This window comes from Myotis lucifugus, unplaced genomic scaffold (assembly GCF_000147115.1).
Source record: "Myotis lucifugus unplaced genomic scaffold, Myoluc2.0 scaffold_28, whole genome shotgun sequence".
Taxonomy (NCBI): domain Eukaryota; kingdom Metazoa; phylum Chordata; class Mammalia; order Chiroptera; family Vespertilionidae; genus Myotis; species Myotis lucifugus.
The window spans coordinates 5163865-5190893 of NW_005871076.1; the positions used below are offsets into that span (position 1 = coordinate 5163865).

Here is a 27029-nt window from a genome sequence, read left to right on the forward strand (position 1 = left end):
AGCAGTCTCCCAGGCGGGGAAGGTGTGCGGTGTGGGCAAGCAGACCTGGGTTTGGGCACCGGAAAATAGCCTGACCCAGGAGTTTTAAGACTGGGGCCACATCCTGGCTCAGTCACAGACTTACTGGGTATCCTTGAGCAAAGCCCTTCCTGAGTTTTCTTATCAGCAAAAGAGGAATAATAAAAGTACTTACCTCATAGGATTTATTGAATGAAATAATGCACATAAAACAGACCTTGTACATAGAGTGACGAAGAAAGAAAATATCATACACTGAAATGCCATTGTACCCAACCATTGTACTAGGCACATATCTTATGTAATCCTTAGAACAGCTTTTAAAAAACTTTTAATTTTTAAAACTTATTTAACTTATTTTTAAACTATTTCTGTGAGTCTAATTATAGAAGAAGAAATATAGACGTTGCAAAAAAAAAAAAAGTACAGAGAAGTCTCCAGCTGGCACTTTTCATCCAGCCTCCCCCATCATACATAAGGATAGCACAATATCAAACCCAGGAAAATGACATTGGTACAATTCTGTTAACTAGACTACAGGTCTTATTCAGATTTCACGAGTTTCTACATGCACTCATTTGTGTGTGAGTGTGTATAGTTTTTTGAAATTTTATCACATGTATAGATCACTTACAAGAAGCTGGGCCTTCGTGTTCTCATCTATAAAATGGGGTGAAAATACTGTCTTCCTCAGAGGACTGTTGTGAGAATTAAATGAGATAATATATGTAAAGTGCTCAGAGTAATACCTGAAATGTAGTGAGAAAACACGATAAATTTAAATGCTTATTTAGAAAAAGTGTTTTGAAAAGTGACTTAAAATACATAAATAATTCAGATTTGTTATAGAAAACACGGAAAATGTCCATTAGAGTAAAAAGAACATGAAATAAAATTTTCATAATGTCCTTACCCCCAAAATAACCACTGTTAAGAATTTTACCACAAATTTGAGGTAGATTTTGCTATTCCCATGTTATTGTAAGAACACTGAGGCTCAGAAAGGTTAAGTAATTTGCCATAGTCTCTGAGCTTATGAGGAACTGAAATTTATTTTTTCCCACTTTTAAACAACTTTATTAAGATATAATTCACATTTCACACAATTCACCCATTTAGTATATAAAATTCAGTGGTTTAAGCTATATTAACAGAATGTGCAACCATAATTGCAATCTAATTTTAGAACATTATAATCACATCCAAAAACGACTCCATACTCATTAGCAGTCATTCCTCATTGCCTTCCACAACACCACTCATCACTTTCCATATCTATAGATCTGACGCTTTGGGACCTTTCATACAAATGAAATCATAAAATATGTGGACTTTTGTAACTGGCTTCTTTAGCATAACGTTTTCAAGGTTTATCCACATAGCATGTGTGAGTACTTTATTCTTTTTTATTGCCAAATAACATTCCTTTGTATGGATTTACTATATTTTATTTATCCATTAGAGATTCTTCCCATTAATCTATTTTTGAGGGGCTGCGATTTAATGCACACTTTTGCCTCCAGACTCACCGCTGGGGGTAGCAGACAGGCCTAAGAGCAGTGGTTCTCAACCTTCCTAATGCCTCGACCCTTTAATACAGTTCCTCATGTTGTGGTGACCCCCAACCATAAAATTATTTTTGTTGCTACTTCATCACTGTAATTTTGCTACTGTTATGAATCGTAATGTAAATATCTGATATGCAGGATGTATTTTCATTGTTACAAATTTTAACATAATTAAAGCATAGTGATTAATCACAAAAACAATATGTAATTATATATGTGTTTTCCGATGGTCTTAGGCGACCCCTGTGAAAGGGTGGTTCGACCCCCAAAGGGATCGCGACCCACAGGTTGAGAACCTCTGCCTAGGAGTAATATGGATCCAGGGGCACTGGGAGGAGCAGGCACTGCTGGCTTTGAGCTCTTGCTATGTTCTAAGCACCTGGCAGGTTATCTCAGTGAGTCTTCACGATGGCCCTTCGAGGTAGGTATTGTTCCCATTTCTGGAAACTGAGGCTCAGAGAAGACTCTTGCCCAAGGTCAGAGCTAGAGGCCAGTCGACCCAGGGTTCAGAAAAGGGTTAGTCGCATGCCTCAGCCTAAGCTTCAAGGCTTCTGCTCTGAGAAGACGCTAGGGTTGTGTCTGTGGAGAGTCTCTCCAGTTAGAGCTTTGGGCTTCTCTGACCCTGGAGCTGGGGTGCCCTTCCCTAATTCCACTCTGACCCCAGACCACCAAGACCCGGAGTGGGCCCTGACAGCTGGAGCCTGTTTCCACTCCCGACAATGCCAACACCCCTTGAAAGGGGAAGAGGTCAAGATATCAGAGATGGAGTCTGCGGAGGAAAATCACCTGAGCCGGCCAGACGCTCTGCCTCCGTCTTTTTAGGCACCTCTGACCTAGACTTTCAGACTCAGGAGGTGTTGGGAAGGTAACGGCAGGTATGTGGCTTTTGAGTTTTACACTAATTATGCTCCCTTACTTCCAGAAAAGATTTTTTAAAAAATATATTTTATTGATTTTTTACAGAGAGGAAGGGAGAGGGATAGAGTTAGAAACACTGATGAGAGAGAAACATCAATCAGCTGCCTCCTGCACACCCCCCACCGGGGATGTGCCCGCAACCAAGGTACATGCCCTTATCGGAATCGAACCTGGGACCCTTGAGTCCGCAGACCGACGCTCTATCCACTGAGCCAAACCGGTTAGGGCCAGAAAAGATTTAAAGGTAACAAGAGGCATAGACACGAGTAAACTTTAAAGAATGATTAAATACGCCCATAATGAAATCAAATTGGAGAAGAAAGAAATGATGGTCTTCGAAATGCTGGGCTAGGAATAATCACCGCAAATGAGCACCGAAACGTAACTGTGATCTTCCTGGCAGTGAGTTCATCAAGGGAACACTAGAATCCCACGCCTGTCATTCGTTAATAAGAGGAAGTGCCTATATCAGATAATCATGAGTCAAACTTCTTAACCCTGACCTACATGAAGAATTTATTACACTTTACTCAGGCACTGATCAGGGACCTTATGTGTAATAGCATCTAGCACAGCATTTTTACAAAGGATACAGGAAGGCTTTTCATGTGAATATCTCTTGTGTGAGTGGTTCTCAATCCTTTCACAATCAATATTTTCTTTTTATACACGTTGTTAATACTTGCTTACTATCCTGAAATAAAGTTCACAGATAATATCCTATCTGCACATTTACTCTGTAAAGAAAGTCAATGCCCTAATTAATATAAAAGAGAAAATGATTTAAAATGTTTGAATATGCAAAGGCTTGGTCACGACTACTCTAGAAATCTCAATGAAGTAGCCCACTGCTTGCATCTACACAGACTTATTGTGAATGTGACAGCTACAAATACTGACTGCTACAGCTGTGTTGTTTGGCCATTCATATAACACTAAAATGAACAATTCACATCAATTTAATTCCTGGAAAACTCAGTGCAAAAGCTTTTTTTTTTTTTACATTAGAGATAATTCTCAGTGCAAGTAATTATAATCACATTTTTCATCCATATAAATGACTGAGGGGACACTTAAAAGCAGTGTGGAATGCGGGACAATTCTTAATTATGTGGGCCTGACAGCTTTCCCACCCCCAAATGCCTCTGAGGACTGCCCAATCAGCGACAGCCAAAAACTCCCCGAGATTCCTAAATGTCCTCTAGGGGTCAGTATCACTTTCTTTGTGAACCACTATCTTAGATCAACCCTCAGTTATTATTATTATTAATCCTCACCAGAGGATATTTTTCCACTGATCTTTTTAGAGAGCACGGAAGAGAGAGGGAAAGACAAAGAGACACGTTGATGTGAGAGAAACACATCGATTGGTTGGCTTCTGCACGAGCTGACCAGGGCCCAGGCCGGGGAGGAGCCTGCAACCACGGTATGTTGCCCTTGACCTGAATCCAACCTGGGACCCTTTGGTCCGCAGGCCAATGCTCTATTCACTGAGTCAAACCGACTAGGGAATCCTCAGTTATTAAAAAGAGCAAATGGATAATGCTAAACTATTAAACTGCAGCTCTGTGACCACATTATTAAGAGAAACTGAACTTACACATTCTTGGTTCAGGATGTGCTGTGACCTCATTCCAAGGTTGAGCTCCAGAGAAGTTAATAACAGTACTGACCTATTTACGTAGAGCTTTCCATTTTGCCAAGCATTTTCTCCTTCAATTGTCACAAGAACCTTTTAGGTGATTGTTAGTCTCCCCACTTACAGATGAAGAAGCTGAGGCACAGAGAAAAAAGGCTATCATGTCCTGTAGTAGATCAGCCACTGTTGATCGACATAAAATTGCTTCAGCAAGCTTTTTGACAGAGCATGACTGCAAACTATTCATGATGGATGGCACCCACCGGCCAGTGCCTCAAACAGAACAATTGTTTCAACCCCTCGTTTTACATATGAGGAACCTGAAGCTTGAAGAGGGAGATGGGTTGTGTGATGGGTGCGTGGGGGATCACTTGCTCCCTCCCTGCTGACAGAGAGCCATCAGTGCTAGGGCAAGTGGCCAAGTCCTGGCCCTGGAATTGCTGATTCCTCACAGTCACAGAATGGGCCCCAAAATGGAGGAGGATGGCTTAGACTCCAGTCTAAGTACATTATTATACGTGCCCCTTCTTCACCATCCTCTGGGGATGACAGAGTTCCTGAACCTCTCAACTCTCCCCACCTCATCCACTCCTATTCTTCATTCTATTCAAATAGATCCTGACCCCAGGCAACCAGACATGAGAGCCTGTCCACCCCCAAGCAGCATGAAGTGCTATCTGGTTCTACCTCCAGGCAGCGTAGGAGGTTCACAGGGACTCCAAAGGGCAAGCCCGAGCTCATCCCCAAAACTGCCTGAGAGCAGGGGTCAGAGAAGTCCACTGGGGCAAGGAGCAATGACCTCTTACCTTGAACTTCCAAGTTTGGGTGACTCTGGCTTGTGGCCACCTGGTAATAGAGGAATCCTCAATGGAAGCTTTATCCCTCTCCCCAGTCAGCAGAGCTCTGGGTCTGCCTAGGATTCACTCCTCCTGGTCAGTGGAACAAGACAGCTGACTCCCCTCCCTCAGGGAGCACATGCTTCTCTCTGAGCCAGGGTAGCTTTCTTTTTTTTTTTTTTCTTTTCTTTTAAAAAAATATTTTTATTGATTTCAGAGAGAAAGATAGATAGAAACATCAATAATGAGAGGAGTCATTGATCAGCTGCTTCCTGCACACCCTCTACTGGGGTTGGAGCCTGCAACCTGGGCATGTGCCTTGACCGGGAATCAAACCGTGACCTCCTGGTCCATAGATCATGCTCAACCACTGAGCCACGCTGCCGGGCAGGGTTGCTTTCTTGGGTGGAAGTTTCCAAAACTCTGAGTTGCCTTGCAGATCCCCATCTCACCGGTCAGCATGGCCATCTATCAGCAGAGAGGACCACTTCAGTTCTGAGGCCCAGGGTAATACAGAACTTTATTTAAGTTCCCACTGGAAGGAAGGAAGGAAGGAAGGAAGGAAGGAAGGAAGGAAGGAAGGAAGGAAGGGAGGGAGGGAGAAAGAGAGAAAGAGAGAAAGAGAGAAAGAGAGAAAGAGAGAAAGAAAGAAAGAAAGAAAGAAAGAAAGAAAGAAAGAAAGAAAGAAAGAAAGAAAGGAGGCATTTGTTTTTAATAACAGCTGTCACTGAGTAAGCAACTACTATGGGCCAGACATCATATTCTTCTTTATGCATGTGATCTGATTTAATCATACAAGAGTCCTATAATAATAGTTACTATTATCTTCATTTTGCAGATGAGCAAACTGTAGGTCAGAGAAGTTGAATAACATATCCAAAGTTAGAAAGCTAAAAGAATAGCAGAAACAAAATTTGAGCCCATGGCTGTCTGGCTTCTGAGAGTGTACCCATTTCACTGGCTGCCCTGCCGCCCTTACCTAATCCTCATTCCAGCCTGTGAGACAGAGTCTTATCCTCGCCCCCAGGATAGATGGAGCACAGAGCCTCAGTAAAGCTGATGATGTTACTGCTGCTAGAAGCAGGGAGAGGGTGGCTGTCGCTTCATCCATTTATTCAGGGTAATGTTGAGCTTAAGAGCACAAGCCCAAGAAAAATCGAGGCTGAGATTCTTACTAGTAGGGTGACCTTGGTACTCACCCCTTTGAGTTTCGACCCTTTAAAATGGGGAGGATTGTCTAGTTGTAGGACAGCTGGGAGGACCACACAAGATAATGCGTGTGAAGTGCTGAGCACGTGGGAAGTGTCTTTACTTAAAGCTCCCCTACCTCTGCCGTAGAGATTCAGATTGTGTTCAGATGCTTGACACATTATCCTGGTTAACTATGCAGACCGATTAGCTTCTGAGCCTGGCCAATGTAAGAATTACTTGCCCAAAGTATAAATGCTTGGGCCCTGCCCCAAGAGATCTTGAATTAGGAGGACTGAGCTGGGCTTTTATCTTTAATAAGTTCCCAGGTGATTATGAGGCACAGCCATGTTTGGGGGAACCAACCTACTAGTGTAGACATCTCAGCCACAGTGGGGAAGAGACTCAGACTGGTTCCTCTCTAAGTTCCCTTCTCCCCTTTCTTGTCACCAGCACCTCTTTTGTCTAGTTCCTCCCCACTGGCTTCTGAGTGCTCTCCCCAAATCAAGGTCTACATGGCTTAGCAGGGAGTCAGTTAGTGGCTCTCAGAGTATCATGGACCTGGCTCTCCAGAGGCCTGGGGACCCAGTGCAGGGCTGGGAGGCAGGATGCCAGGGTTTCTAACCCCTTCAACTCACCAGTGCCCCATGGCCAGTAAGTCTCCAAGCCTCAGTTTTCTCCTGGTCAATAGATAAGGAAAGCAGAGTGGCCCATTTGGACTCTGCTTCCTTAGAAGGGTATCCCTGGCACCTGACAGCCAGAGAGCAGGTAGGGGAAGACGTGAAAGAATTCTGCCTAACTGTACTTCCCCATTGACATCTCATTTGATGTTCACAATGATAGGGCATAAAATCCAATGTCTACCTTGCTCTGTAACATCCACTGTTATCTGTCCCTAGCCTTAGCTCCAATATTATCTTCTCTTCCTCCTTCCTTTCTGGCCTGCTTGCTGTTCCTTGAATGCTCCACACTTGTTCCAATCTAGCTTTTGCACTATTTGCATGGCTTGGACTGCTTTTGCCAGGGATGACAACAAATCTGGTTCCTTCTTCTTATTCATGCTTCAGCTTACATGTTACCTGCTCAGAGAAGCTTTTGCCTAATCAGTCACCGAATCTAAATTGTCATCCCAAGCATTGGGACACATCGTTTTGTAGTACATACATAATTGTATTTTTCTGTTGTTGTTAATCCTCACCAGAGGATATTTTTTCCATTGATTTTTAGAAAGAGTGGAAGGGAGGGAGGGAGGAAGGGAGAGAGCGAGAGCGAGGGGGTGGGCGGGGGAAGAGAGAGAGAGAGAGAGAGAGAGAGAGAGAGAGAACCATCTATGTGAGAGAGGCACATTGATTGACTGCCTCCCGCATGCGCCCACACAGGGGCAGGGGATAGAATCTGCAACCCAGGTATGTGCCCCTGACTGGGAATCGAACCTGAGACTCTTTGGTCCTCGGGCTGATGCTCTAACCACTTATACACACCGGCCAGGGCCATTATTGTATTTTAGCGTTCATCTTGGCACTTGTCATCATAGCATCTATTTTTCCTTCTTTATTGACTTTGTCCTGCCCGTCTCCCCTATTATAGAATGTAAGCTCCTTGAAAGCACACCCGTGGCTGTCTGGTTTATTGCTGTGTCCCTGGTGCCTGAAGAGCATTCAGCGAATGTTGGGAATAAACAAGTTAATGAGATTGCCCCTGCATTAACTGCAATTTCTTTTTTGGTCATTGGACACTCAATGTTCTGAGAGGGGAAGTGACTGTCCCCAATACATTCCAGGCCTTTTGTCTTCTTTTCCAGGCCCTTCCCGTAAAACCTGGCTGACACACAAACCTAGCCGGGGTGAGGCTTCCAGGTGTGATGAAAGCTTGGAGTTGCCCTGTGAATGGGACTAAGGCTGATGCGGGGGTGAGAAGGCGGAAGAGCACGCAAAGGGAGAGGCAGGCTGGAACAGGACAGCAGGGTGTGAACCTGGCCTTGGGTCAGGGAAAGGGTGGGTGCCTTGGCTGTGTGTCTGGAAGTGTTTCCCTCCCCGCTTCCCCGGGGAGAGCCATGACCCCAAGGTGGCTTTGTTTGGGGGAAGCAGGTGATCAGACAGCTGCTGAGGGAGAAAAAAAAAAGGTGCGGCCTTCATGGTGACCATCCACTGAGGTCCTACCTAGGCCCAATACCTATCACCCAAAGGAGTAATTCCACAGTGGCACTTGGCCAAATAGGTGACAGGTTAAGCTTCCACCTGAAACCAGCCCAACCACAGCGTGGCACCTCATACAGGGGAGCAAAGGGAGAAAAGAGGCCTCTAAGGGAATGGAGGGATCAAGGTGGAATGCTTAGTGATGATGACGATGACGACGATGATGATGATTATAATGTCACAGTTAATGGGAGTTTATAATATGCCTGGCACTATACTAACTGCTTTATATGTGTTCCCTTGTTCAATCTTCAAAAACCCCTCTCCAAAGTAGGTGCTAATATTATTACTATTATCCCCTTTCAGAGGTGTGGAAACTGAGGCTCAGTGAGATTAAATAACTTGTCCAAAGTCAGAAAGTAGAAAAGGCAGGATTCCAATTTAGGGCTGTAGTAATTCCGGTGCCCCTTAGAACCTAGGCTGGGCGGGCTGCCCGGGGCAGGTTAAGAGGGCAGAGCCTGACTGACCCCTGCAAAAGTGGGGATGGAGAGGGACAGTCGGACAGACGATGTATAAATAGCAGGCCTGTTTTTATCCCTACACATGGGCGGAAGCAGCGCTATCTGGCACAACTTGAGGGCTCTGAATGCCAACCCAGCCCTGTGTCATACAAATCCCTTCCCAGCACGTCCCTACGAGCTGAAATACCTACTGAGAGTCATTTCTTTGGGTCAGGACATTGACTTCAGAAGACCCTAGTCACAGTAAAAAGGTTGGAACAGAAACACATCAATCTCCTGGCACCTACTGAACAAAGCAACCCTAGGCTAGCTAGCTTTGTCCTGCAGGAGTGGGCTCAATTTTTATGTTGGGGAAGAAGGTGATATTTAAAGGCAAGGGAAAGTCTGAGGCTTGTTTCATAGCCTGTGCTGTCCAATCCCAGAAGCCTGGGAATTATAACCCATAGTTCAAAAATCCTAATGGATACTATGTCCTCTAGCGGAAAGATGGGGGGAGCCGCTCCCTGGCTGGAAGAGTCCGAACCTCCTTTGCTTTGGCCGGATTGATACCAAGCGCCTGCAATTCCAATTCTGGTTACCCTGGGGCTCATGAGATCTGCTGGCATTCATGTGTCTACTTTTTAAATGATAAATAAATGTATTCTTACTTACTACTTGCAGTGTTAGTAGGCAAAGAAGCGAGTTTCCACAACTCAGAAGCTGACATGGTGGAGAGCCCTGGTTTGGAGCAGGGAGGCCTTAGACTGGGCCTGGGAGAAGGGAAGGAATGAGGGGTGTCCACGAACAGAACTCAGCTCAGCGGTCACAAGGCTGCAGCGCGGCAAGGGTTTGGGGAAAGGTAGGAACTGGTTCCCGCCACCTGCCGGTCACCAGTCTTACCCACAGTCAGGCCCTGGCTGCCCTGGCCTGGTCTCAAAAAATGTGAGCGCCGCCCCTACTCCCGCCCCCTTCCCCGTCGCGCCCGCCGGGTCGGGGGCTATTCTGCAGGCGCCGGGAGCCGGGCGATGTCCCAGCGCGGGAGGGGGGAGGGGAGGGGGTGGCGCGGGGCGGGGAGGGGCGGAGCGTCGGCGCCTCCCGAGCCTTATTCCCGGCCGCGCGCTGGCAGCGCTCAGTCGACCGAAGGAGCCGCACGCATCACGTTGCAGGCCACCCTGACCGAAGCGCAGGGGCACGGGCGGACGGACGCACGCACGGACTGACCGAGGGAGCAGACCGAAGCCCAGCGGTCACTAGCTCCGCGCAGGTTCCCGCAAGGCTTGCACCCAAAGGCCGGCGGCGACCGTGCCCCACGGAATCTCCTGCGCTCCTCCCGCCCCAGTTCCTGTGCCAGCGCCCCGGGGCCGCTGCCTCCAAAGTGACTGTTACCTCGTAGCCTCCGCTGGGTCCGGGAACATGAAGCTGCTGCCGTCGGTGGTGCTGAAGCTCTTTCTAGCTGCAGGTAAGAGGGCTGCCGACGCCCCCGGAGGTCTGGGGGCGGGGGGATGGGGACGCTCTGCTGGGGGTACCGGGGGAAGGTCGCTGCAGCGCCCCCGGCGTGGGCCACTTGGTGGGGCCCGTGCACGCTGGCAGGCGGGCGCTGGCATCGTGTGGCGACCCGGGGTCTGGGCGGAGGGTCTGATGCGGCCTCGCCCCTTTCCTCGCAGTGCTCTCGGCGTTGGTGACCGGAGAGAGCCTGGAGCGGCTTCGGAGAGGGCTGGCGGGTGGAACCAGCAACCTGGGATCTCCCACTGACTCTACGGACCAGCTGCTGCTCCCCGGAGGCGACAGAGGCCGGGAAGTCCTGGACTTAGAAGGGGCCGACCTGGATCTTTTCAGAGGTGGGTGTGGGAGCTGCCCATCCTCAGACCCTGGTGGGCAGGTGAAGAATAAGCAGACCCAGGATTCTTGTTGTTTGGGCACCTGTGGGTTTGGGGTATTTATGGAAGACTTCAAGGAAAAGCTGCTCGGCCTGGCAAGCTTACTGATGGATCCTGGAATATGGACCCCGCTCTTTCTTGCTCTTGGTTCCCATATTCCAAGTTGCTGTTCTTCTGGGTACCTTGGAGCACATTGAAACAGGCAAGGTGTCTGGGGTCTGTACATTCCTCTGAGGTATGCCGGGTGGTAGCAACAAGAAATGATTGAGATGCTTTCCCTAGAATTTCTATGTAAAAATGGGCATAAGTCCTAATTTCCACATCAAATGACTCTTACTGTAGAAAATAACAGATGTGGAGATGGTAGGCACATAGTAGGTATGCAGTGTGAGACTCCTCCATCCACCTGTCTCCAGGTTGGGGAAACAGCGGGGAATGAGAAACTGTTGGTCTCTCCAGGTGAAGCCAGCACCTCCTGGGGAGGCTATGAGTGAGGAGCACTGGGTCCCTAGGGAGCTGTATGGAGATGCTGGGTGCCTACAAATCCTCCCCCAAACCTGGAGACTTCCTGGCCACCTTGAGTCCCCGAGAGGAACTCCAAGGGAGGAAGGGCCCAGTGGGATCCTCCAATCAGCAGATGTGGCTATGGCTGAGTATTGGTGCAGATGGGGCAGAGTCCAGAGCCTCTGACATTGCCCGCATCCCGGACCCAGCCACCTGCAGCAATTCTTGAGGGTGGAGCAGGGACTGAGCCCTGGAGGACCGGAATGACTATATTTGGTTGGAAAGATACCCACCTGTTCTAGCCCCACCCTGAGCCACCCTTCTCCCTCCTTATCCAGCCCTTCCCTTAGGTGCTGTATCTGCTTTGTATAAATCAAGGGTCTGCTGCAAAGCTGAACCTGGGCTCCCACTCTTCATCCTCTCACAGTGGACCTTTCCGGTCACCCCTGAATGCTCCTGGCCCTCACCTCCGAGGCTGGATGAGCTGGGCTGTGACTCACCCTCCACCCACATGCCTGCTCCTCATACCTCTGCAGACCTGACTCATTGCTCTCTCTGCCTGGCAGGAGACAGGTTGTCACCCCGTCACTCTTTCCTCGCTTCTCTGATTGGCTTGGGCTATCTGCCTCAATTTCACCACAGCTCTGGTCACTGGGTTGTCTGGGCATCTTTTATTAAGTGCCTACTGTGTTCTAGGCACTCAACATGTCATTGTGGGTTAATCAATCCTTATAGCAACCCTCTGAGATGGGAACTCTTACTGTTCACTTTTTATCAAGAATCCCAAGATTCAGAGAGATTAAGTGATTTACCTGAGTTCACGTGGCTGAAATTAGAGCACAGGCCTGCTGACTTCGGAGCCCATTCCTTGTCTCATTCCTGGCTCAGCATCCCAGGTGCTCTAGACTTGTCTGGGGGAGGGGACAGGAGTGTGTGAGGAAGCTTGGTGTATTGGGAAGGAGCCCTGGATACGGAGTCCAGAGATTATGCTTCTGATTCAAACCCTGTATGACTTTGTATGATCTTGGGCAAGTCACTGCCTTTGGGAACCTCAAGTTTTTCACTTGAAATGGAAAGCCATGATATTCTTTTTTTTCCCCTTTAAAGTGTTTTTATTGATTTTAGAGAGATAGTAAGGGAAAGAGAGAGAGAGGGAGAGAGAGAGAGAGAAGAGAAGAGAAGAGAAGAGAAGAGAAGAGAAGAGAGAAGAGAGAGAATGAATTGATGTGAGAGAAAAACATTGATCGATTGCCCCCTGTACACCATCTGACCGGGATTGAACCTGCAACCTGGGCACGTGCTCTGATGGGGAATTGAACTGCCTACCCTTCAGTGCATAGGATGACGCTCAACCAACTGAGCCACACCAGCCAGTGTGGAAAGCCATAATATTCTTTGAAGTCATTTCCAGCTTGAGTATCCTAGATCTCCAGTCTAATGTTTGATGCTCACCTGTCTGCCAGATACTTAGCTACAGCCATGGACAGTGGGCACCTTTTTTCCAGCTGGGGGCAGGGATGAGGGGGGACTGGTGTCAGACCCCTGGGCTGATGGGCGTAGCCTATGGTCAGTCCCAGCTGGATGTCTGTGTGAGGTGGTTTTTCCCTTTTGAAGTGTGAAAGAATGGGGGGAGTCATCGTTGTTTCAGTTCCTTCTGGATAGTCCCTTACTTTTTATCTTTCTATCCCTTCTACACACTGTACTCCCTATCCTAGAGAGCCAGGACATTTGGGGATAAATGTAAATGGACCTATGAGAGAAGTGGTGAGCTGCAAAGGGCACAGAGCAGGACAAATATTTTGCTTGAAGTAAAAACAGCAAGGCCCTGAACAGGGATGGCTTACTTGCTAAGCTCATGGTACCCTGGTGCTAATAGGTACCCTAGAGGAGTCTACCAGGACATGGGCACTGTTCTTATTTTAGGACCCTCCCCCCCAAAAAAAACAACCCTCCAAGAACCTTCTCCAGAAGCAGTTTTATCTCTGACATGGTCTTCCTGCAAGTGGGCACTGAGTGCAGCATCAGGAAATGAGGTTGATTTAAGGCCAACATAGAACCAGGTTGGCATGGGACAATAGGAGATGGGGATGGACAGTGGGATGGGGGTGAGGTTGGTAGAATTGCCCCATCAGTTGCAGTTACTCCACAGAAGCTAGCTTTCTTCTTGGAATGAAGTTCTTAAACTGAAGTTGTGAAATGCCTTCCTTGGGACCCCACTAGGCTCTACTTCTTCCACCACTTTCTGGTTTTTCTGCCCACTCTTTTCTTCAGCCCTCGGGAGGTACTGAGCCAATGGGCCTCCCAGGCTTCTGACTTCAGGTGGGATCAAAGAGTACATTCCCTTCCAGATGCTGTGCTATTCTGATTCTTTCTCTGTAGGGGTTGGTGGGGGGAGGTCAAAGACTTAACAGAGTATTTTTCTCCTGCAGCTCCTTTCTCCTCCAAGCCACAAGCTCTGGCCACACCCAGCAAGGAAGAGCATGGGAAAAGAAAGAGGAAAGGCAAGGGGTTGGGAAAGAAGAGAGACCCATGTCTTAAGAAATACAAGGACTTCTGCATCCATGGAGAATGCAAATATGTGAAGGAGCTCCGGGCTCCATCCTGCATGTAAGTGTTCCTGCCCCCAGGCTGACTCTCAGCCCACTCTTTGCCAGCCACGTGGCTGTTCCTAGTTGTCACTGTTCCTTGAATTCATGATTCCACCCAGTTTCTTCTCAACCTTGGGGCGGAAGTTGGGAGGAAGGGAAATATTTTTAGTTAGAGGAAGGGGCATCCCCCGCATAGGATGCAATTTCCTGTGGTGTGGGTCTGTGACGTTCTTTCATCCTTGGGGTCATTTCCTGCTTGCTCAGAAATAAGCATGTGGCTAGGAGAGCCGACACCTGAAGACAGGTCTTTCATTCCCTGCCTCGTGCCTACTCCAGATGGGGTGTTTCTGGGTGGAGCAGTGCTCCTGTGGCCTCCTTTCCTAGGCCCTGCAGGCAGGTATGCGGTTCATTTGGATACATGCTGTGCAGGCACGTGTGCCCTTGAACATGTGTGCACATGAGTGTGGGTTGAGTCTAAGGCATGGTAGGACTGCACAGAGAGTGATCCTCATGGGAGTGGGGAGAAACCTCTCTTCCCCTTTTCCTCTCCCCTCCCCCAGCAAGGCCAAGAGGTAGGGCACATGGTGGGTATTGGCCTTTGGTCATGGAGTGGGAGAACACTTCCTTTGTGCAAGATTAACAGGAAGTGGAGCCCAATCCAGTAGGCATCAGCCCCCAGTCAGGCAGCACCACCCTTCCCTAGGCAGGGTTGTGGGTGGAGGGGCCATGGGTTCCCCAGCTGATCTGTCAGGCCATGCCCAGAAAACGGCTGTCTTGGCAACCCCTCAGGGATGACGGCACTGCCATGCTCTCTGGCAGGCATAATGTCGCCAGTGTGCCTCAGGCCAACACCCGCGTCAGGCTGTAAACATCCACTCTCTCCTGCTGGGCGTGAGGCCCTATGGGGAGGCAGGCTCTGTGACCAGGGAGACTCTGGACAGGGCCAGGAGACTGTTGGGTGCACACCACCTCCCAACCTGTCAAGAAGACTGGCTGCCTGGCGTCTTTTCTGTGATGGTGAAGATCCCTTGGCTTTTTAAAACTTCCTCGTCCCGTCTGATCTCACATAGCCCTGCTTCCCTGTACTTGGCAAGTGGCAGACAGACTGACTACTCCCCACCTTGTCCACAGTCACTTGTGTGTCCTCTCCTATAACATCCTTGTCAGGAGCTTGGTATTGGAGGGGGTTGCTTAAGAATGACCTAGACAGTCTCCACATTATGCTTCCCAAGGCCTTGGGACAGGGCAGGAAATGTTTGTCTTAAATTTTTAAAATGGCATCATTAACACAGGGTGGAGGCAGTGACTCTGAGGGTAGTCAAGAGGGATTGAGGCCAGGAATCTGTCTGGGCCAAATGGGACCAGGGCGTTGGTGGATGGACTTCCACTACTCAACTGAGAACCCTTGTAAGATTGCTCTCCTGGAAAGCTGGCCTCAGCCAGCCGCCTAAAGCCAGAGAACCTAAAGGGTGCCCAGGGCCAAGGTGGCCCTAGGGATGGTGATGATAACCATGATGATGCTTCTCTCCTTTGCCCTGAAGTTTATATTTAACGTGAGTTGAGCCCAACAGGTGTATGTTGAACGCCTACATGATGCCAGTTGAGCATGTACATGATGCCAGCTGTTCTAGGGGGTGGGAAGATAGAGTCCTGTCTTGGGATTCTCAAACGCTCTCTGCTGGGTAGGCATTGCTTACTATCTCTACTTGAAAGATGAAGAAACTGGAGCCAGGAAGTAGGAAGTGATTTGCCTGAGATCAACAGCTAAATAAGTGGATGGAAACAGGACAGGGACTCAGGTGCCTGACTTCCAGTCCAACATGCTTTTTATGTCCCCGGGCTGCCCTGGGTGTTGGCTGGCATCCTTCTTCCCTGTCTATCCTCACAGAGTTTGAGCCGGATTTTAAAGAGGGCAGCTGTTAGCCTAGAGGTCTTTAAGACTTTTACTAGGCAAAGAGAATGGCAATCTGATTTGAAGACTATGTCTGCTTCCTAGGCATATTTTTAAGGGGCTGGATTCTGTGTCTGGTTGGCTGTCTCCTGCCTCCAGCCCTTGGTATACAGGGCAGAAGGCACCAAGAAGACGCAGAGCTCTTGGTTTGGGGGAATGTGACATCTGGGCACCTACATCTGGGGCCCTTTGTGGCTCCTCCTTGCCTCCGGACCAGGAACCGCCACAGGGTGTGTCCAGGCTGCTGTGGTGAGCTTGAGGCTAGTTGGCTTCCTAAGCCAGCCCTCCCCGGCCATCATCCACAGGAAAACTCTTTTGTGTCACCAGCCAAATGTTACCCTCAAAGAGCAGTTTCCTGGGGCTCCTGACTGGCTGCTGACCCAGATATTGGCTGCAAAGTTTCCTGTGGCTGGAGGAAACCTGGGAGCAGTTGGGTTGAGGACTCAGAGCTGGCATGGGGACAGGCTTGAGGGCTCTACTTGCCTCACTGCCAGGTGCTGAGAAGGAATGGCAAACCCCTTCTCTTGATCTTCACAATACTCTAGTGAAGTAGGCATTTATTATTCTTGCATTTTTTAAAAAAATATTTTTATTGCCCTAGCTGGTTTGGCTCACTGGATAGAGTGTTGGCCTGGGGACCGAAGGGTCCCAGGTTCGATTCCGGTCAAGGACATATACCTTGGTTGCATGCTCATCCCCAGTAGGGCATGTGCAGGAGGCAGCTGATCGATGCTTCTCTCTCATCGATGTTTCTAACTCTCTATCCCTCTCCCTTCCTCTCTGTAAAAAATCAATAAGTAAATTAAAAAAATATTTTTATTGATTTCAGAGAGGAAGGGAGAGGGAGAGGGAGAGAGAGATAGAAACATCAATGATGAGAGAGAATTATTGATCTGCTGCCTCTTGCACGCCCCACACTGGGGATTGAGCCCACAACCTAGGCATGTGCCCTCACTAGGAATCGAACCATGACCTCCTGGTTCATAGGTCGACGCTCAACCACTGAGCCATGCCAGCTGGGCATTATTCCTGTATTTTACATGAGAAAACCAATGCTTTGAAGGTAAACGTAACTGCCCAAGATTGCCTGGGTAGAAGTAGCAGCAGAGCCAGTCTGGAACTCAGGTATTCTGAGCCCCCTGCACCAATGGTGCCCCCTCCACCGCCTGGAGTAGAGATGGAGAAACCCAGTTTGGAAGATGTCTCTGGACCCTAGGGGGTTCTTGCTTCTGTTGTAATAGAAGCTCTGAAATGGGTCACAGACGTGGGTAGGAGGGTCATGTCCCAGTTTGATGGAGCACTCACTCTCTGGCTCTGGAGAAGACACACGATCTTGCCCCCACCCTGGGGTGTTTGGAATGCACCCATCCTCCCTCCTTCCCTGGGGAAGCCAGGAGTCTGCTGCAAAGGGAGCGGGAGGTCGGTAATATTAAGATGTTTACATTATTATCCTTTTGACTCAGGGTGGGGGTGGAGGGATTATGTAACTGGATTGCAGGACCCTGAGGCCAGGCTTTATTTCTATCATCTGAGTAACTACCTGTGGGGTTTGAATGATAGGCTGCAAGTGAAAAACAGGCTCAACTTCAGCTTTCCTCCCTCTGGGAGAGCAAGTATCTGAAGTCATCCAAACTGCTGGATTGAATCCTGCCTCTACCACTCTCTAGCAGCGTAACCTTAGCTAAGAAGTGAAGCCTCAGTCGCGTCATCTTTAAAATGGGGAGAGTAATTCCTACTTCATAGAGATGTTTTTAAGGTTAAATGAAATGATCCTTGTAAAGAAATTAGCAGAGCACCTGGCTTATTTATTATTTAAGTAAATAATAACAATAACAGCAACAGTAATAGTAACAGTAACAGTCAGAGAGCAGGGCCCAACAGCCCTAGGAACCCATCAACCCATCACATATGTATTTTCCTGGGGTAACTTGCACTGTTTATGAATTTGGAATCTGCCAAGGCTGGTTTCTAGTCTTAGCTCTCCTGCACGCTAGTTGTTTAACTTTTGGCAGCACACTGAGCTCGGAGTCAGACCATAGTCCACACCTCTGCCCTGCTGCATGCCCCTGGGGAAGCAGCTCTGCCCTGCTGCGTGCCATGGCATTCCTACCTACATCAAAGGGTCTCCCGGTGCTCAGGATAAGGAAGGGACGGAAACGTGCTTGTTCAATTGTAAGCGCTTCCGAGTCTTCCTAAGAGCTTCCAGGAAATGCTTTGTGTTAGAAGAAGCAGTTGCCATCTGATTTATTTCTAGAGTGAGAAGAGCCAGGGGTTTGTTTTTGACATTCTTCCACGCTCTGGCAGGACAGCTGGGCACGATATTACCTTGGTTTGTTTGCTTTGTCCTGTGACGAAGGGGGCCCCATAGCCCAGTGTTCAGAGGCCAAAGGCTGAAGTTGAGCTCTCAAGTTGGACTCTGCACCCAGGGAGAGCTGGGAGTTAATTGAAGGGAACTTGAGAAAAGTGACTCCTGGCAAAGGCATGGGACCTATTAATAGGCTGGGTAGTGGCTGAGGGACTGAACTCGGGAGGCATTGATGGGGAAGGCCGGGTTTATTTCTGGGTCAGAGTGTTGAGGGGCCTCACTAGAGGGAGCGATACTGAATCTCCTCGGTTCAACCCACCAGCTCTTATGATTAAGTCCTCTGGACCGGCTTAAACAGACCATCTTCCACACGTGCAATAAATCATCCACACGTGGAACACATCTAGCTGAGAGCTTGAAGTCCTCCCTCCTTTTTTCCCTGCCTGGAGCAGGAATCTCAGGCCAGGGAATCAGAGGGATTGGTGAAGGGGGGTGCGAAGCGGGGGAGGAAGGCGATGGAGCCCTCAGAGGGGCCTGTAAAGAGCCCGTACTGGAGAAGGATAGAGGGCAGGATGATGGTTAGGGACCATGAGGGTGTGAGGAGTGGGGTTTGGCTCATGTAGGTGGGCCGTTGACAAAAGTGAAAGGCCAAACTAATAACCTCATCTTTGCTTTGTTCTGTCTTGAACCAGTTGCCACCTGGGTTACCACGGAGAGAGGTGCCATGGGCTGAGTCTCCCGGTGGAAAATCGCTTGTCTACTTATGACCACACAACCATCCTGGCTGTGGTGGCCGTGGTGCTGTCGTCTGTCTGTCTGCTCGTCATTGTGGGGCTTCTCATGTTTAGGTGAGTGTTGGGGGCCCCTGCAGGCTGTTTCTGCAAATCACTGCCATTCCTTGTCTTCCTCCCGGGTCTTCTGCCTGGTGACCAATTAAGCCCTCCAACCTCCCCAGATTCTGGGCTAGGATTCTGATTGCATTCCAAGGACAGGTTCTCCAAGGATCTGACTCCTCTGGTTTGACACGAGTCCCGTGTCTACAGCCAAGGGCAAAACTCACCAGGCCATAGCAGGTCCTGCTGCTCACAGCAGACCTGGTAACCCACCCATGGAACCACCTCTCCACACAGAACGTTCTCCTGGCTTTGTTCTAGTGTGTGCTTTGGCATGGGTAGTGCTATTGGTATATCCTGCAAGGCTGAGGCATTTCGCCCTGGGCCATGCTTCCAATCCAGGTTATGTTCTCGGTTGGGGGAGACCTACCAAGCACTCTGTGCTCATTTCCAAGCAGCATAACTCATTTGTTGTGAGACCTGGACCAAGTTACATACCTTTCTGAGGGCTGTAGTCTTTGAGTGATTGTAATCTCTGTCCACCTACCTCACAGGGTGCTGTGAGGATTATATAAGTGAGGAGTAAATTTCTTAGCAAGTTGTAGACTGCTGCTGTTAGTGTCATTTTGGGTTCCTTCGCACAGTTGGACCTTTGATCAGAGGTCTGTAGGGCTGCCATCCCTCTGGGCTTTTCCAAGTAGTGGGTGGAACCACCATGACAGCATCCTTCAGAAGGACTCTTTCTGGGATCTGCGTCCTGTTGTAGCGGCAGACCTTGCTCACAAAACTTAACCTTCCTCAGGTACCATAGGAGAGGAGGTTATGATGTGGAAAATGAAGAGAAAGTGAAGTTGGGCATGACTACTTCCCACTGAGAGAGACCTGTGCTCAAGGTAATGGTCCATTCTTTGCCCCATGGCACCATCACCACCTTTCCTGGATCTGTTTCAAGGCATACTGAATTCTTCTCTTGACCTGGGAGGGCAGGCTACTGTAGAGTTAGTGTCCCATTGCAGAATTGTTGTCAAAAAGGCTGTCAGTAGTTCATCTCCACTAAGGGTGAAAGTTGCTAGAGAGAGACCCAAGAGAGATGCCTGAGAGGACAGCATTTCCAGCCCTCATCCCCTCTCCTCCCACCCTCTCCACCCTTTCCCAGAGGATCTTTCCACTTATTAAGACTGGATCTAGGAGACTCTTAAGGCCCCTTAAGACTGGATCCAGCTTTAAAGTTCTCCCTCTTGTTCTTTAGGAATCAGCTGGGGACTGCTACCTCTGAGAAGACACAAGCTGATCACAGACTCTGCAGAGGGGAAGGGCTTCACAGCCAGCCATGAAGACTCCCTCATCCCCAGTTGCCGTCTAGATTGGGCCTCCCAGTATTGCTTTATCAGAGCCTTCAAGTGCCAAACAGAATATGTCCAATGGGATCTGGGTCAGGAGGAAGCAAAAGTGAGGGACCTTCATGCTCTTCTGATTCCCCTCCACCAAACCCCACTTAACCCTAAAAAGTTTGTTTAAACACTTGTCTTCTGGATTAAGATGCCAGTTAATTCCATATGCTCCAGGATCTTTGACTGAAAAAAAAAAAGGAGAGGAAGAAGGAAAGATTTGTGGACTGGAAGAAAGTAACAAAGATTGAAAAGCCACGGACTCAAGTAGTCACCAAGGGATCTGCCATTTGGACCCTACAGCGCTGGATTTGATGAGCTAACTGTGAAATACCACAAGCCTGAGAACTCTGAATTTTGGGACTTCTACCCAAATGGAAAAATAACAACTATTTTTTGTTTGTTTGTTTGTAAAATGCCTCTTAAATTATATATTTATTTTATTCTATGTATGTTAATTTATTTAGTTTTTAACAATCTAACAATAATATTTCAAGTGCCTAGACTGTTAACGTTGGCAATTTCCTGGCCTTCTACCCCGCATTCCCCTACCACTTGGCTCAGCATCACTATCTTCTGCCACAAATCTGAGGTGGCTCTATGACCCATCTGTCATCCATTGTCTGTCCACATTTCCACAGATCTTCCACGATCAGAGTGCCACAGGGGGCGGTCTGTATGGTCAGGATGTAGGAGTTAACTTTGTCAGATCCACTCTATGAGTTGGACTGCAGTCTTGCCTAGGCGATTTTGTCTACCGTTTGTGTTTTGAAAGCCCAAGGTGCTGATGTCAAAGTGTAACAGATATCGGTGTTTCCCTGTGTTCTCTCCCTGCCAAATCTCAGAAGAGGTTAGGCTTCCATGCTTGCAGCTTTCCTAACCCCCTACCCTCTATAGCCTCAGGCCCACAGAGTGGGATCTCACTCTCCCTTGTGTCAAGACATTTCTCTTACTCCTGCCATTCTTCTGGTGCTACTCCAAGAAGGGGTCAGTGCAGCAGGTGATAATCGAAAGAGGTATTAGCGGGAAAAAAGGCTGAGGAGGAACAGGAAACATTGGAGCTGACTGTCTTGGTAACTGATAACCTATCAATTGCTACAGAGAAGATTGGAGGTGAGGATGGCTTTTGTGTGAACCCACCCACCTCACCAAAACTACGAACGTATGCTTTCATGGTCCCTTCTGGAAGTTTCTGGTGCCATTTCTGAACTGTTACAACTATATTTCCAAAACTGGTTCATATTTGTACTTTGCAATTCAAATAAAGATAACCCTTATTCCATAGTCTTCTGTCTGCTTGTTTTAACTGGGAATTAGTTTGACATAGGTATTTTCTAAGTCCTGATTCAATATTAGATTTATGCTAGGCCTGTTTATGTATACTATCTTACTATCCCCAACAACCCTGTGATGGAGGTACTATTGTCCCATTTTTGCAAAAGGGGGTTCAGAGAGGTTATGTAACTTGCCTAAGGATACACAATTTTTTTTAAAATATATTTTTTATTGATTTTTTATAGAGAGGAAGGGAGGATAGAGAGTTAGAAACATCGATGAGAGAGAAACATCGATCAGCTGCCTCCTGCATACCCCCTACTGGGGATGTGCCCACAACCAAGGTACATGCCCTTGACCAGAATCGAACCGGACCCTTCAGTCCACACGCTGACGCTCTATCCACTGAGCCAAACCGGTTAGGGCATAAGGGTACACAATTTTAAGTGACAGCTGGGATGGATAGTCTGAATCCAATTATTTGTCTAAATAACTTACATTACACTACCTCTGACATGAAATACAATAGATCTTTCACATAGGAAGTTTGCTGGCTGTAACCAGGAAAGACATCTGCCCATTCAATCAACAGACCCTGGACCCAGGGCCTGATCCTTGGCTGTATATGCAAGCAGGCATTGCTCTTGGTGGAAGGTAGGCACCTTTGATTCCCCTCTACTGCTCCACAGCCAATCCATCAGCAAGTCTTACAATCCCTACCTTTAGAATATATGCCGAATGAAGCCACTTCTCATCACTGCCACTGCCATCACCCTAGTTCAATTCACCATTATCTCTTGTCTGGACTCTTGCAATGGCTTCCTCTCTCCTTTATTTCACTTTGGTCCCATATATCCCATTTCCAATATAATAGCCAGAGTGATCATTTAAAACATAATCCAGATCTTGTCTGCCTTACAGGCCTTCCCTGACCACTCACTTATACATTAACACATTCCTTCCCCACCCCACTCTTCTTATTCTCCTTATATTGTTTTATTTTTCTCTATAGACCTTATCACCATTAACATATTATTTGTTTATTGTCTTTCTCTTCCTACTAGGATGCTAGCTCCATGAGGGTAGGTGTACATTTCTTCAATCCCAGATTCTAAAACAACGCAATTGAGTTGTAGGCACTCAATATTTGTTACAATGGATGAATATAAGAAATGACTAAAATCCACTCCAAGGCCAGCCAGTGAACAGGTATGTGATCCAATGCCTCCCTGGAAGTGTGGTGGGGTTAAAAGTAGGGCCTTTGTTTGGGAGTGTGGATGGGAATGGCAGGTCATGTGGCCATGGTGTCCTGGGTGGATTGAAAACAAAGAGACCTATTGGGAGCCATTGGACAAGTGCCACTGGACTGCCCCCTCCTCATCCTCTTCTCTTGGAAATCTGTGACACTCTGAAGTTTTCCTAGGAGCCCACACAGAGATCTTGTATGTACTTTGAATATTCTTGTAAGACTTTTGGCAGTTGTAACTACCAAGGCTGAACATATACGCATGCTATAATCCAGCGCTTCCACTCCTAGCCATATACATAAGAGAAATGAGTGCATATGTTCACTAAAAGATATGTAAGAGTGACTTAGTGTTATTTACAATAACTGGAAACTTCCCAAATACTCGTCAGTATTTGATGATGAAATGAATAAATAAATTGTGATAGATCTATATAATGAAATACTAAAGAACAATATGGATAAATCTCATAAGCATAATGCTGAGTGAAAGAAGCCAGACACAAAAGGGTACATCTGTGCCATTCCATTTATTTAAAATTTAACAACAGGCAAAACTAATCTAGTAAAGGGAAAGAAATTAGGAAAGGGATTCCTATTGGGATTGGTAATGCCTGGAGGGGGCAGCTAGGGCAACTTCTGGTGTTCTGACAACATTATGTCCCGCAGTCTGGGTGCAGGCCAACCGGGTGAATTTGCTCTCTTTGAGAAAATTCATTGAGTATATTTGTGCATTTCTGTATCTGTTTTAAACATGAGCAAACATAGTTTTAAAAATTTGGATAGGGGATTCTTGTGCTATTTGCATTATATAAATCTCTGTAAAGTACCAGTGTATTACTTTGGTAATCAGAGAGAATAGTACAGATGTCAAAAATAACAGTGAGTTACTTTGAATTCTTCAGGGGGCTCCCTTTCCTGCTTGCTTCCAAACTTCAAGCTTCCAGCCTTCACGCAGGGCTGGGCTTTTCTGAGCATACTTTGTTTCTCCAGCTAATGTTTCCTGTGGGCTCTGGGCTTCCTGCCTTTCAGCTACTCTCTCCTCCTGCCCCTGCTGTTGATGGAGTTCTCCTTGGCGTTGTCAGAGCTCCCCTGGGCCTCTACTTGGCTGATATGCTGACTCTGGGAGCCTCTGAACCTGCAGCCACTTCTCAAAATTGGCCAGCTCAGTAAGCACGGCCCACTGGACCGCACACTTTGCAGGCATCTTCTCAGCTACGTCTCATCACAACCCAGGAGGTAGGTGCTCTGATTCTACTCATGTTGTAGATGCCAAAAGTGAGTGGTAAAGGCAAGATGTGCACTCAGGAAGCCTGCCTCCCAAGCCTTCGTGCTAACCACTAAGCTACATTCCCAAATGAGTTAGTTCTCAGTGCCAGACTATTTTCTCTTCTTGCCGTATCCAGAAATGGTATAGTAAAGACATCTTATGAAAGGGATCTTAGGGAACAGCTCCTTAGAGCCCAGGAGTTCCTTCTCCTGCCCCCAGTTAATAGATTCACAGAAGGCCCGAGGTGCTATATCAGGGAGCAGGGGAAGGAACAGGAGTGCGGGCTGACAAAAACTTGGGTCTGAGTCTAGGCTCCAGTGTTTACTAGGGGGTGCCCTCCTGCATGATACCTGACCTCTCTGAACCTGTCTCCCCATCTATAAAATACCGATGATAAGAATATCCACCTGGAAAAGTTGCAAAAACGATATGTGTGAGTCAAGTGCCTCGCTCAGGGCCAGGCCCATGCTAGAGGCTCAGTAAATGTTGGCGATCTTCAGCAACCCATCCAAGGAGCTAATTAGTGAACAGCCAGGATTAAAACCTGGCCCTCCGATTCCCCATCCACAATTCTTTCCTTAGAAACAAACACTGCTTTTCAAACACTATTTTACATTTTAATCTCAACTTCTTTAATTTCAAAGAAGCCCGAACGGGTCTTAATAAATATTTTTGGGTTTAAGAAGCCATGGAACAGCAACTATGTCCAAATATATCACTTTTCAACTCTGGCTGGCCTGACATTCTTCTTTTCATCAACAATGCCTGAAATTCAAGCTTCCTGTTTGAGAATGCTAATGCTCCTGGGAATAGCCAGGCGTTCAGAGGCTGGCATTCTTTGTTGGTGTCATTCATTTTAGCTTCATTCATTCAGCAAATATTTGTGGAGGCCTCCCTGTCACCTTCCAAATGAGATTCATGCTCTGAAGGAGGGGGCATTTTGATTAAGTGAGGGTAGGGTAAGAAAAGAAGTAATTTTGGAGCCAGGGCATTCATTTATTCATTCAAAGAAATGGACTGGGCAAATATAATATGCCATGTACTATTCTTGTTGGAGAATAGGGACACGACTGACACATGGACCAACAATACATGTGTAAATAAAGAAAGAGGATAATTTCAGAAATAAGTAACACACACAAAAGAGTGATGTGCTGAGAGTCAGTGGGGAATTAATTTATATAGGCAGCTCAAGGAAGGCCACTCTGAGGAGGTAACATCTGAACTGGGATAAGAGGGGATCAGGCATGTGAAGGCCTGAGATAAAAATAAGCTTAATATGCATGAGGGACAGAAAGGGACCCCTGAGCTGCAGCGTAGCCTTTGGAGGTTGAAGAGGGAAGGAAGACTGGATCATGTGAGGCCTTATAGATCACAGTTTGGAAGCCAATGGAGTATTTTGAGGAAGGGAGTGATATGATTTGATGTACGTCTTAAAAATAAAAATATGGCCTGGCTGCTGTGGCTCAATGGTTGAGGGTTGACCTCTGAATCAGGAGTTCACGGTTTGATTCTCAGTCAGGGCACATGCCTGGGTTGTAGGCTTGATCCCCAATATGGGGCATGCATCACTGATGCTTCTATCTCTCTCTCCCTCCACCTTCCTCTCTGAAATAAATAAAAATATATTTATTTAAAAAATATGACTGCTCTACAGAGAAGCGGGTCTACGGGGTGAAAGTGGAAGAAGCAAGACCAGTTGGGAGACTTTTGCAGTCATCCAGGCAAGACATGCTAGTGGCCAGGATTAGAGTGGTAGCAGAGGAGGTGGTGAGAAATGGTCGGACTCAGGATATGTTTTAGAGGCATCACCTACAAGACATGCTGATGGATTGAATGTTGGTACCATGAGAAATAGAAAAATCAAGGATGATTTATTGGATTTTAGCCTAAGAAACTGGGTAAAGGATGGTTCTGTTAATCAAATTAGGAAAGAAAGGGAGTTCAGAAGAGCCATGAAAATAAAATACTCTTTTGTGGACATATTAAGCCTATATGGGGTGAAGGAGGGCCGTGCAGAGAAAGCAATGGGAGGAAGGGGGATGCAAGGAGGAGAAGAAAAAAAAAGAGGCAAAAGGCTTCTAAATAAGAATCGTACTTAATCCTCACACTGCCCCAGGGAGGTGGGTGGTATCATTACACCAGTTTAATGGATGAGGCCCCGATACTCTGAGCAGTGAAGTACCTTGGGCAAGGCTGTTACTAAGTAATGCCCTTTGGCTTGATGCTGACCTTTTCCAGGGGGGGCCCAGGCTCCTCACTGACCATGAGCTCCTATCTTGGCCACCATTCTCCAAAGAGGAGAATTCTCTATGTTTTCCTTCTTGCTGTGGTGAGATGCCCAAGCCAGGGAGCAGGGCACCAGGCAATGTCTGTCACTCCATGGAGACCAACCCCCCAAAAGAGGAAAAAAAAAAAACCAGTCTAACCCTGTCCAAGAGCAGGAGCAGGAAGTTAGAATTGCCCCTTTCTGCGATTGATTTCCGCAGTGTCAGGCCACCACCAAATCAATATAATTTGGAGGTTGTTGTGGTTTGGATTTTCTTTTTGAACTTTTAAAGTTGCACATTTTTTCTTGATCGCCCCCTTGATTGATGGAGAGGAGAACAGGGGCCTCTTAGCTCACTGCCACCCACACAGCTGTGAAAGAAGCCAGCTGCCCTCTTGCTCTTCAGAGGACATCCCTCCCTCCCTCCCTGCTTTCCTCCCAGCATCTTGGCCATTACTAACCAACGGGGCATCCAAGGAAAAGGGCTCCTTTCAGGGCTGGAGCGCTGTACTTAGTGGATCATAGCCTGTGTGGGAGGCTGCTCCAAAGACTATGATGTGGGTGTAGGAACCAGACAGACGGGAGGAATTAAGTCACCCTTTCCCCCAACCCTTATTCCCTTGCCTAACCTAGAAGTCACTGGGTTGGTTTCACTAGAATGAGGGAGTGGTTTTATTTCTGCTGTCTCCCAGCTTTTGACAGCGGTCAGGCTTTCAATGGG

At 47.5% G+C, this 27029-nt stretch overlaps 1 protein-coding gene across 2 annotated transcripts; it reads left to right on the plus strand.

Moving 5' to 3' along the window:
- The first annotated feature begins 9922 nt into the window (after positions 1-9922).
- On the plus strand, positions 9923-21532 carry HBEGF (heparin binding EGF like growth factor). Of its 2 annotated transcripts, XM_006086499.3 has the most exons (6): positions 9924-10261; positions 10467-10640; positions 13613-13790; positions 18720-18875; positions 19663-19753; positions 20110-21532. In XM_006086499.3, the coding sequence occupies exons 1-5, from the start codon at positions 10216-10218 to the stop codon at positions 19733-19735; spliced, it is 627 nt and encodes a 208-aa protein (XP_006086561.1). In that variant the 5' UTR covers positions 9924-10215; the 3' UTR covers positions 19736-19753; positions 20110-21532. The 2 variants fall into 2 exon arrangements, with proteins under 2 accessions (XP_014309315.1, XP_006086561.1); XM_014453829.2 differs by lacking the exon at positions 19663-19753 and having other exon boundaries at positions 9923-10261.
- The last annotated feature ends 5497 nt before the right edge of the window (positions 21533-27029 follow it).

What these genes read in the sequence shown, in the direction of transcription:
- HBEGF (XM_014453829.2), top strand. Translation starts at nt 10,216, where the DNA reads ATGAAGCTGCTGCCGTCGGTGGTGCTGAAGCTCTTTCTAGCTGCAG. An exon ending in CGACCTGGATCTTTTCAGAG is followed by an intron (nt 10,641 to 13,612) that starts GTGGGTGTGGGA and finishes TTTCTCCTGCAG; the next exon opens with CTCCTTTCTCCTCCAAGCCA. An exon ending in GTGGGGCTTCTCATGTTTAG is followed by an intron (nt 18,876 to 20,109) that starts GTGAGTGTTGGG and finishes CTTGTTCTTTAG; the next exon opens with GAATCAGCTGGGGACTGCTA.